The 11,885-nt window shown below is 40.7% G+C and overlaps 2 protein-coding genes across 2 annotated transcripts in view; one reads left to right on the top strand and one right to left on the bottom strand.

Annotated features, from left to right (window-relative positions):
* Window positions 1-42: 42 nt before the first annotated feature.
* On the bottom strand, window positions 43-710 carry uqcr10 (ubiquinol-cytochrome c reductase, complex III subunit X). Its single transcript, XM_089019696.1, has 2 exons — window positions 542-710; window positions 43-364 (listed from the first exon to the last, which is right to left on the bottom strand). The coding sequence occupies exons 1-2, from the start codon at window positions 680-682 to the stop codon at window positions 317-319; spliced, it is 189 nt and encodes a 62-aa protein (XP_088875822.1). The 5' UTR covers window positions 683-710; the 3' UTR covers window positions 43-316.
* Window positions 711-1,175: 465 nt separating this feature from the next.
* The window catches only part of ap3b1a (adaptor related protein complex 3 subunit beta 1a), a 37,653-nt gene continuing 26,943 nt past the window's right edge, over window positions 1,176-11,885 (top strand). Inside the window, 15 exon segments of the mRNA XM_089019692.1 lie at window positions 1,176-1,487; window positions 2,694-2,886; window positions 3,892-3,967; window positions 5,171-5,245; window positions 5,366-5,461; window positions 5,990-6,150; window positions 7,013-7,079; window positions 7,694-7,876; window positions 8,156-8,311; window positions 10,010-10,107; window positions 10,182-10,236; window positions 10,310-10,381; window positions 11,011-11,073; window positions 11,136-11,268; window positions 11,357-11,466. Of these exon segments, the coding sequence (XP_088875818.1) occupies window positions 2,732-2,886; window positions 3,892-3,967; window positions 5,171-5,245; window positions 5,366-5,461; window positions 5,990-6,150; window positions 7,013-7,079; window positions 7,694-7,876; window positions 8,156-8,311; window positions 10,010-10,107; window positions 10,182-10,236; window positions 10,310-10,381; window positions 11,011-11,073; window positions 11,136-11,268; window positions 11,357-11,466 (1,500 nt within the window). The 5' untranslated portion in view covers window positions 1,176-1,487; window positions 2,694-2,731.

Genomic DNA, 11,885 nt, shown 5'->3' with positions numbered 1-11,885 from the left:
ATAAGTGGGAATTATTAGAAGCAAACAACAATAGACCACTGCTTAGAGACCTCAACATTTAATTTAATCATTTACAATACGTGAGAGTTACAATAAAGGTAGAATATATGACAGGAATCTTGAGGTTGAAGTGCAGGGGGTGCACCGCATCATCTTCGCTGGGTCTGGTCGAATTTTGGACGAGTTTGAAGTACATTGAGTCCATCTTTGTCATTGTTTGATTCGGTGGTTGAATAGGTGAGTGAATGGAGTCCAAACAGGGCAAGATGACTGATGACAAGCTTGAATTTCAGCCAGTGGAACCGGGCGTCCTTTTTTATTCTTCCTTGGTCTCATAGTTGTGTTTGATGTGTTTCCATAATTTCTAACATAAAACATAAAATAAATTTAGAGATTATTTATACACATTTTGATGAATCTGGGTAGGTTCGAATAAGCAGTAGCGGCGAAGTTAGCTTAGCTCGCACCGAGCAGCACTTCGCCCTTTGCCTATGCAAGGTCAGGTTAGAAGCAGAATTTCCGCATCCATGATGTGTCTTACCCCGCGATTCATTTGCTCAAAGATCGCATCCCCGCCTTGGTCGAATAGTCGCTCGAAAAAGACAGCCCCAACCATGATGGTTATGGCAAAAGTGGACGTTCTCCTAAAGAGCAGATTGTACACGCCGTTTGCGAGCGCCATGTTGAGAGTGGAGTTGGTGTGTTCGCGCATGCGCAATGACTCATCGAGAGGACTTCACATTTTAATCCATGGACAGTATCGTCATTCCTTTGACATGGATTTAAATTTCGAGGTATAGTGGTCAAATTAAATCTAATCCAACGAGCTAGGAACTTTTATATTTCTTGGAAATTTAAATATTGTAAGATTTCAAAGTTGAAAGGGACACAGAATAAAAGAAACAGCACAGTTTACGGCCATTTTATGTTCCTGTTTGAAGAAAAAAAGACAATAAAAATTGTAATTACGAGCGGTTCAATTTAAGAACAAAAACATGTTACAAAGTGAAGATGTGTCACATGCTTCTGCTCGCGGCAGTGTTTTTCAGTGACTCAAGCGCAATGATCATAGAAATACATTTCAAAGCGCACTTCTAACGTCATATCACAATAGACATCCTGTTCTATTCTACACTACTCTATGCTTGACACTCTTGAAACCTGTCATGTGACACCAGCTGCATACTTCCGGTACTGATTATTAAAAAAAGTTTGAGGAAAATCTCAACCGAAGTTTGCCCACGTTTTATTAAAGTTACATGACGGGTAACATCCCGACAAACACGACACTTTAGTGGGGCAAAAGGGAGTTTATTATTCTTATTTTGATTCATTTTTTTTGTGGCGAACAAAGTTTGGAAGATGTCGACGACAGCGTTGTACAACAACGAACAAGGTGGAGGAACGGAGACTGCGGTGGAGGCTGGCCAGGAGAGCACCGCCACCACCGGGGCAGCCTTCGGACTCTTTAGTGCTGACTTTAAAAAGTAAGCCCATTTATTATTATTATTCTTTCATGACTAGTTTGAGTAATGCTAAGGTACGTGTGCCACGTTGACGTGTCTTCGGCGGAGGCTAACTGTGGTAGCTAGGTACAATGATGGCCTATGACAGACTGTCAGTTAGCCTCTAAATTTGGGTTAAAATGTCAGATTTATCTCCCCCCCACCCCACCACGTTTCTCGCGGGGGCTACGATCCACTCCTCCCCGTAATCATATCTCTTTTAATCATGTCTTCTTCAATTGTAGTTGGGAAGAGATGTATTTATTTTTTTAACACACTTTTAACTTAAGGGTTGCAGTGGGTCCTTAAAAACAATGAAAATGTATTGAATATTAAAGGACAACCGACGCCTCCGGGCAAGTTGTGTCCATAATTTGTAAAATCACTTCAAATGACTTCTACTGAGCACATTTGACAAAGATTCCACCGCATGTCAAAGTCAAAGTCATGTAGCTATATTTGACCTTTTAAGACTCTGGTTGAATATTCAGGAAGTCTTGTTTTCGAGTTGATGATGATGCGTGACGTGACGTCACATGGGGAACGCCCCCTGACCGAGAAAGCGACACACAATGCATTTTGGGTACTTTTATTCATCTGAAAACACGGTGTTTTGAATCATATTCAGAACTGTATGAGTAACAAGAAAGCATCTTCTCCAAATCCGAACTCTGAAGCTATTGTTTTGATTCTGGAGCAAGGCAGTGTGTGACCAAGAATGACGTCACGATCAAGGGGGCGGGACTTTCTGAATCTGCCCAATTCGCAGCTCATTTTGTAGCAGTTTTGGGACACTTGAAGTCATTTTTATTGGTGTTTTGCATTTGATTAAAAATATCAGCCTGCGTGTTTTGGATATACGTTTTTCTGATGTCAGTTAGGAAACAAAAAAAATGGTGTCGATTGTTATGGCCACAAGACATTGATTCAGGAGGCAAAGTCAAAGAAGTCACATGATCCACGCTGTTCCCTAACATTCTTCATTTTATCCGTCGCGTCGAACGCACTGCGAGGTGACTTTAAAAAGTTCCCAAATGTCCAGAGTCGTTAAACCGAGGAATTAAACATGGCGACTAAAGGAGGATGGGCCTGGGTTAGACGCGTGGTCTCCGGCTGAAGAATGCCACGCTGTTAAGCGAGCTGACTCAGTCTCACCACTTAATTTGGTCGACCGGTCCTTAATTTCAGTTGACCGGTCGCCCCAGAGAGCAACGGAGCGTCTCGCGATGGACGCACGCTTGTTGACGTTCCGCTCGGAGGCCGCCGTGGCCGTCAGGTCGGCCATGGTGTCGGCTGAGCATCTGCAGCTGTCTTTGAAGAACGGGCTGAACCAGGAAGAACTCACCTTGACGCTTTCGGCTAACAAGTCGCCACGAGACGGGTATGATGGAACAAATGACGTCTGAGGATCTTGACTTGTCCAATTTGGAGTTTAATTTGCGTTTTTTTTTTTTCTGGATGGTAGACTGCCATTTTGCCTTTTTTTCCCCGATAGCTGAAAAATCGATAAAGGTTTCTTCAGCCGTCATCTATACTTCTTTGAAGGTGTCGGATGTTTCGTTTCTTATCCAAGAGGCTTCGTCAGCGAACTAAAATCTTTTGCTGGTAGTTTCGGCCCTATATACGTATAACCCTACTGTCCAGACGTGGCGGTGCCAAACTCTGCTGTGATTGGTCCCTTCTTTCAGGTTGGGGGGTGCGGAGCAGAGGACTACTCCCTGCGGCTACACTATTCTATACTTCCATTGTCCTGCCTGAGTATGGGGTCTACGACTGCCCTGATTGCCCCATTTGCTCTCACCTCATCAGCATAACTAGCCTACGTTGCCTAAGGAATCTGTTGTACGAATGATCCAAATTGAACCTCACCCCACCATGGCGATTTAGTGAAGGGTTTTGCTGTTTGATGAAAATAGCTTCTTTTACGCCCTTTCATTTTCTTTCGCTAAGATTTTTAACTTCATTGTCGTCAAATGAGTGCTTGCTAGCTTTTAGCTGCATATGTTCTGCCATTTGAGAATGCAAATCAATATTTTTTTTGGGTGCGGGGGGGGGGGGGGGGGTATTTTTTAAGTTGTATGAAACACAAGGAATATTTTTGCAAATAAATGTAATTGCTAAATTTGTCGCATTTGGACATTGTGTTTGGGAATGTTGAGCACAACAGATGTCTGTGTCGTGCTACTGCAGTTTTGGCATTAACTCAACAATGATCTGCACCAGCAAGTGAGTCATTAATCCCACTCGTGTGTTCCCCCCCCACCCCCAAGTTGCCCCCGTTGACACAATTATCACCGCGGTGAACCTTTCACACACGATCCAAATCTCTTGAACAAGCCAAAGGGCCGTTTTTTAATCGCATATCCTCATATTTTGTCTCTTTCAGGAATGAAGACCTAAAAGAAATGCTGGAGAGCAACAAGGATTCGCTTAAACTGGAGGCTATGAAGAGGGTCGTCGGGGTAAGTGGATTCCGGATAGATGTTATTCACTTGAAAGCAACTTAATTGGTTCCCACAAATTGTCTGTAAGGTGAAAAGTGTGTCTTCCAAACATGACATTCCCATAGGAAACCATTAAAATGAGAATAATCCTTTCCCAGGTCAACATAATTCTCTACTTTCTAATTTTCCAAGCCTTAAAACTACACAAAATAGACCTTATTTTACGTATAATAAACATGCTATTGCATTGTAATTAAAGAAATAAATTGTACTGTATAATAAAGTCGTTTTATTTACCTTTGTGATTGTTCTTGATATAGTTGCCTCTTGATGATATCCGAGTGAAGTTGGACAGTGATACCTTAGCTTCCGAACTTAATTGGTTCCCAGAAAGTGTGCGCAAGGTGAAAAGTGTGTCTTCCAAACACTAAATTCCCATAGGAAACCATTAAAATTAAAATAATCCGTTACCAGGTCAACATAATCTTCTACTTTCTAATTTTCTAAGCCTTAAAACTACACAAAATAAACCTTATTTTATGTATAATAAATGTGCTAGGGTATTATAATGAAATAAATAAACGGTACTGTATAATAAAATCGTTTTATTTACCTTAGTGGTGTTTGTTGATGTAGTTGCCTCTTGATGATATCTGAGTGAAGTTGCCGTGCTTTCTCGCCGATAATACCCTCACTCACTGTGTCCCCTGCTAGCCGCTTTTCATTAATCCAAATCAACAGAAGTTTTTCAACTTCTTCTATTGCCTTAGACCGTTGCTTAGACAACACAGAAACATCCTTAGTCACACGTAGCAATGGTCGACTTAGCATACTGATACCGGGACGCTAAGTCACACAAATCGTGTTTTTTGATGATCTCCTTCTTCTGCTTGACCGCCATTTTGTTTTGTGTCCTCTTTGGCTTAACACTAGCCTGGGGTGGGGTCTTTTTCGGTACCAAAAAAAGCAAAATTGTCCACTTGATAGCAAACCACGTCTGCACTCAGAGAAAGGGCTTGTAGAAAGTCGTGTGGATTTGTGTTCTTCTGCCGAAAACTAGTCCGCCAGCCATTGTGGCGCTCCGTGTGTTTCCCGAAAACTAGTTTGTATGCCAAGAATATATTCTCGCGAATTTAACGGTCGTAAGGCGTAAAGTTCGTTAGCTAAAGCGTTCGTAAGCCGAGCTATGACTGTATATATATTTTTTCTTCTACTTCGCAGCTGATTGCCAAAGGAAAAAACGCATCGGAGTTGTTTCCCGCCGTGGTGAAGAACGTGGCGAGTAAGAACATTGAGGTATGTGCCAAATCCACCACACATCCCAAAAATGGTTCTTCCTCCTGCGCATGAATTTTCAATTTGAGATATGGAGCAAAAAAAAAAATATATAATATATTATTTTTTGTCATTTTGCAGCTGAAGAAGCTGGTATACGTGTACTTGGTGAGATACGCAGAAGAGCAGCAGGATCTCGCCTTGCTTTCCATCAGTACCTTCCAGCGAGCCCTCAAGGTCACGACTTTGGGCATTTACACTTCCTGTAACATCCTTAAGTAACACAAGATGGCGCTAACGGTGTAGCCAATAGGAAAGTAGAAAAGTGCGCGTTTATAGGATTATGGTTTGATGTTGCATTTTGGTGTTGAAAGATAAAAAATGACAGTGATACCTCAGCTTACGAACTTAATTGGTTCCCAGAAAGTGTGTGTATGGCGAAAAGTGTGTCTTCCAAACATTTCCTTCCCATCGGAAACCATTAAAATAAGAATAATCCGTTCCCAAGTGCCCATAAAACATAATTTTCTACTGAAAATAAGCCTTAAAATGACCCAAAATCTACTGTATTTCATGTATAATAAACGTGACATTGTATTGTGATTAAAGAAATAAATTGTACTATATAATAAAGTTGTTTTATTTTGCTTTGTCAATGATGATACAAAACCGCTAAAGCGTTCATAAGCCGAGGTATCACTGTATTTTGAAATTTTCGCTTCAGTTTCGAGTCGAAAAAAAAAACCCCTCACATTTTTGCAACAGGACCCAAACCAACTGATCCGGGCCAGCGCTTTGAGGGTTTTGTCCAGCATCCGCGTCCCCATCATCGTTCCTATCATGATGCTCGCCATCAAGGAGGCGGCGGCCGACCTGTCGCCTTACGTCAGGAAGACTTCGGCCCACGCCATCCAAAAGCTTTACAGGTACTTAATCATAATAATAATTATAATAATGATAGTGATGATAATAATGATGGTAATAATGATACACAAGTACCGCTATTTTTTTCTGCGGGTGAGCAGTGGCAGCCACACGCGCCAGCGTTGACTCAACCTGGAAATAAGCTTATGGTAACAACCGATATTAGCTTGTAATATGTTAACCATTCATAATTGTTTACTGTAATTGTTAGAATTTTAAAGTTAACTGTTAATGCTAATATTAGCTTGTAATATTTTAACCATTTATAATGGTTAGAATTATAAAGTTAACTGTTAATGCTAATATTAGCGTGTATTATTTTAACCATTTATCATGTTTGGAATTTTAAAGGTAACTGTTAATGCTAATATTAGCTTGTAATATTTTAACCATTTATAATTGTTAAAATTATAAAGTTAACTGTTAATGCTAATATTAGCGTGTATTATTTTAACCATTTATAATGTTTGGAATTTTAAAGGTAACTGTTAATGCTAATATTAGCTTGTAATATTTTAACTTGCGGACGACTGTATGTTTACACTTTTGAATGCAATCATTTTATTAGGGTGTACTGTATCTAGAACTGCTTCATGTCACAAAGAGGGTACAGGTGAAGAATGAATGACTCTCTGTGTCTTTGTGTTGTCATGTTATTTGTTATTTAGTTTTTTTGTTTGTTTTTTTTTACCTCAAGATGGCGCCGCGAGAGTGGTTTCCTTTCCAGCACCTCCTGCATTTTGTTTTCTACTTCTTTCTTTCCTTTCCTTTCCTCAGCTGTGAAATGTAAATTTCTCCACTGGGAGACACATAAAGGTATCCATCCAATTTTTAAATACCTTTTTTGCACATTTTCCTCTTCAGCCTGGATCCCGAGCAAAAGGATCAGCTGATCGAAGTGATCGAGAAGCTCCTTAAAGACAAAAGCACGGTGAGTCCCCGCCGGCCACAGGAGGGCACCCCACTCCCACCTGCTTAAGCTTTCATTGAGCTTTATTCATCACCATTTGACATCTTAAAAAAAATCAAGATTATTGGAAATTGAATTAATATTCATATTTATACCTATTGTATTCTCTTGGACTTCATCTTCTATGAGTGCAATAGCTAATTGTCCACCGCACATGCTAAATGATTCTTAGCAGACAAAGTCAGATAAGCACCATCTGCAGAAAATAAACTAAGAAACAAGCTCCGCCTCCAAATGAAGCCAAACAAACGAAAGTGCTTCCTCGCGGGACTCGCACATAAATTGCTTTGATTTGTAGGAAAGGAGTAATTGATGGATTTTTTTTTTTTGTCACGCTTGTGAAAATGAGTTAAACTCAACAAAATAAACTTTTCAGCGCTAACATTTTTCTTGGCTCGCCCTGTAATCATCAACGCTGGTTGCAATTAACGTTTTTTTTTTTTTCATTGAAGGCGTAATAATGTCAGATTGTTTCGATTTCCCTTGAGTGGCTCGACACACTTTGTTGATTTTTTTTTGTCTAATTGTCTACCTTTACATTATTTTGTCTTTATTTTTTTCTTGGTCGTGCCCAGCTTGTGGCAGGCAGCGTGGTGATGGCCTTCGAGGAGGTTTGCCCGGATCGCATCGACCTGATTCATAAGAACTACCGCAAACTGTGCAACCTGCTGGTGGATGTAGAAGAGTGGGGCCAGGTGGTCATCATCTCCATGCTGACCCGTTACGCCCGAACGCAGTTCATCAGCCCCTGGAAGGAGGTGACCGGCTACGCAACGCAATGTTATTTTCATAGGCTCCGTTAAAGGACAACCGACACCATTTTTTTTGTTTCCTAACTGACATCAGAAAAAAACGTTTTATAGCATCTAAAATACCCAAAAGACGCAGGATGATATTTTTAGTCAAATGCTGGGAATTTGTGTATATACCAGGAGTGACTTCTTTTTTAAAAAGTGCCCCCAAAAAATGTATGTTTGTAAAATTATCATGTGGCGCGACCCTGACGCAGTCCTACTTCCTCGTACTCTGGAATTCAGGGTGCCGTGTTTGTCGAAAACGACGACAAAACCTTCTACGACTCGGACTCTGAGGAGAAAAAAGACCCGACGGAAGAAAAACCGTACGTGATGGACCCTGACCACCGTCTGCTGCTCCGCAACACCAAACCGCTGCTCCAGAGCCGTAACACGGCAGTGAGTTGCCATCTCCCTTTTTTATTTTTGATGAATAAAGCTGGTTTTTGACACTTTTTGATAAAAATATGCTGCTTGACAAATACAAAATAATTGTGTAATTTAACTGTGACTGTAACGTGACCTTGAGAGTTTTGAAAGGCGCTTAGAGATGAAATGGATTATGATGATGATGATTATTATTATTATTTGCTAGCTATGAGCTATCTGGCTAGCTATTTGCTATCTAGCTAGATATCTAGTCACTATCAAACTGATTGGCTATCTTGCTAGGTATCTGTTGGCTATCTATTAGCTAGCTAGCTTCCTATCTATTTGAGTTACTTCCGGGTTGAGTGAACGCTGGCGCGTGTGGCTGCCGCTGCTCACCCACAGAAAAACTTATCCTGTGACTGTAAAGTGACCTTGAGAGTTTTGAAAGCCGCTTAGAAATGAAATGGATTATTATTATTATTATTATTATTATTATTATTCTGTTAATTCCATGGTAACGAAAGGTATATTTGTTTTGGGGTGAAATCACCCCATACAACTAGATTGCAAATACGCACTTCTCGGATGTATTTCGGGCTGCCATTTTGTCTAAAAAAACAAAGACACGTCAACAATCCGGTCGCTGTCACAAAATGGCCACGCACGTCGAGCGCTTCTCCATCATGCCGCAGTTTCAAGGTCTCCTCGTCTCTTCCCAATGATTAAAAATGGGACAAGGACTACAGTTTTTTTCTCCACTTTTTTTCCTTCCCAGCAACCTTCTCGATCTTCGTTGATGTCCACGTGTCTTGTAAAATATTTTTTTTACTCAAGGCCAACATTAAATACAGTGATACCTCGGTTTACGAACGTTAAATTTATGAACATTTTACCTTGGCATACGAACTATTTTTCGGGATACACACGGAGCTGCCACAATGACTGATGTGTCGTTAGCGAACGAGCCTATTCTCCAAACAAAAAAATGGCAGCCGACTCATTTTTGTCCTCTATTCCCCGCCCCCAGTCTTCGGTTAAAGCCACGTGATTGGTCAAGAACGCAGCAGTGAGGGTTTAAACATTAAAGAGACAGACAGATGACAGAGAGAAAACATTGAAATTCGGACTTGTTTCAACTTTGATAGTTCAAAGGCAGAGTGTAAACTGCAAGGTTAAAATTCCCATCAATCAGGCTCCACAAATAACCTGCACAAGCCACCTGTACACTTGATGCAAAAAGCTATCAACCCAGCTAAACAGAACACAATTGATGAGGAACAAGGTAAAATTATGGCAAAGAAAGCACCTAAAAGGGATCATTCCTGAAGACGGTGAAAGAAGAAGGCTACGTTCCTCATCAAGTGTTTAATGCTGATGAAACCGGTCACTCCATTCCATCAAGCCACCAACGACCATCACAAAGGTCAATAAAACCACTTTATTATACAGTGCAGTTTATTTCTTTCATTATAATACAATAGCACATTTATCATACATAAAACAAGGTATATTTTGTGTAGTTTTAAGGCTTAGAAAATTAGAAAATTTGGTTTCATGGGGACCTGGGAACGGATTATTCTCATTTTAATGGTTTCCTATGGTAAATTTCATTTTGGGATACACACTTTTCACCTTAGACACTCTGTCTGGGAACCAATTCCGTTCGTAAGCCAAGGTGTCACTGTAATCAATCATCAACAACGTGTTTTTTTTTTGTTCTTTAAGGTGGTGATGGCGGTGGCTCAGCTTTACTGGCATTTGGCGCCCAAACATGAAGTCAACATGGTGACCAAATCTCTCGTACGCCTGTTGAGAAGCCACAGGTAAACATTTCAGCCCACCCTCCACCACCAACCCGATCGCCATTTATTGATCGCCTCTCCGTCATGTTCCTCAGAGAAGTGCAGTACGTGGTTCTCCAGAACATCGCCACCATGTCAATTCAAAGGAAGGTAAAGTGGCGTTCAAATGCAAGGCCGTCGTAGTTATTTGGATTATTTTTCATTTTTAAAAATATGCAATCAGGGGATGTTTGAGCCCTTCATGAAGAGCTTCTACGTACGATCCACGGACACTACGCACATCAAAACACTTAAGGTATGATCTGTTTTTTTTTTTAAGTCATTCACTGCCAGACAATGTGCAAAAATGTGTGTACTCCAATGCCAAGGTTTTTGTCATTTTCACTCATATTGCAGGACCCACAGAATGTTGCAATAATAATACATTTCATTTAGAAGCCCTTTCAAAACTTACGTCAGCGTTCACTCAACCCGGAAGTAACTCAAATAGATAGAAAGCTAGCTAGCTCATAGATAGCCAACAGATACCTAGCTAGATAGCCAGTCAGTTAGATAGTGAATAGATAGCTTTTTATTTATTTTATTTATTTATTATTATTATTATTATTATTATTATTATTATTATTATTGTTTTATTATTGTTTTATTTATTTATTTTTTTATTATAACAAAGCGCTAACATGGGCAAATACTGCCTTCTCGTGGAAGCTGCAAAACATTGCCAGAGGTTTGTCCAGCGCTTTATCATCACCAAGCGCAAGAAAAACCAAAACCCGAATATATTCGGGAATGCCAGTGAATGAGTTAGTGCAAAATTCCTTTATCTCACAAAATGGCATTGAGAGTTTTGAAAGGTGCTTGTAAATGAAATGTATTATTATTATGATTATTATTATAAGATATTGTTTTGTTATTTTTTTATAGCTGGAGATCCTGACCAATTTAGCCAATGAGGCTAACATCTCCACCATCCTGAGAGAATTCCAGGTTTGGCATGTGGACGACGGCCAAAAAAGGCCAAGGACCTTGACATTGATTGTTGTCAACAGACGTACGTGAAGAGCCAGGACAAAGCCTTTGCGGCGGCCACCATCCAAGCCATCGGACGATGCGCCGCCAACATCGCCGAGGTGACCGACACCTGCCTCAACGGTTTGGTGCTGCTGCTATCCAACAGAGATGGTAAAATGGCCGCCTCTCGTTATCTTCCTCATCGTTAATCTTTCTTCTGCGGTTGTATTAGCAACTTCCGAATGTTTCTGCCACACAGAGGGCGTGGTGGCCGAGAGCGTGGTGGTCATCAGGAAGTTGCTGTTGACCCAGCCCACCCAACATAGCGAGATCATCAAGCTCATGGCTAAGCTCTTTGACAAAATCACAGTAAGATTCCACACGGGCGTGATTAATGAACATTTTACCTTGGCATACCAACTATTTTTCGGGATACACACGGAACTGACACAATAAGTGATGAACGAGCCCGTTTTCCGAAAACGAAATGGCAGGCGACGTATCCTCTATTCCCCGCCCCCAGTCTTCGGTTAAAACCACGTGATTGGTCAAGAACGCAGCAGTGAGGGGTGGTGGTTTAAACATTAAAAAGACAGGCAGTCGACAGAGAGAGTGACAAAATGGATAGAAAACAGTGACATTTTAAGTTCAAAGGCAGAGTGTAGACTGCAAGGTTAAAATTCCCATCAATCAGGCTCCACAAATAACCAGCACTAGCTATCAGTTCAATTTGAAATGAAAAGACAAGCGAGTGAACCAGCTATTAATGACGTTTCTAGTTTGTCTGC

Source organism: Hippocampus bargibanti, linkage group LG18, assembly GCF_051943395.1.
Source record: "Hippocampus bargibanti isolate YZ-2025 linkage group LG18, ASM5194339v1, whole genome shotgun sequence".
Lineage (NCBI taxonomy): Eukaryota > Metazoa > Chordata > Actinopteri > Syngnathiformes > Syngnathidae > Hippocampus > Hippocampus bargibanti.
This window is presented reverse-complemented; position numbering and strand designations above follow the sequence as displayed.

Coding starts and splice junctions, on each gene's coding strand:
- uqcr10 (XM_089019696.1), bottom strand. CDS start 682: ATGGCGCTCGCAAACGGCGTGTACAATCTGCTCTTTAGGAGAACGTCC. Junction 365..541: donor TTGAGCAAATGAATCGCGGG/GTAAGACACATC, acceptor GTTTTATGTTAG/AAATTATGGAAACACATCAA.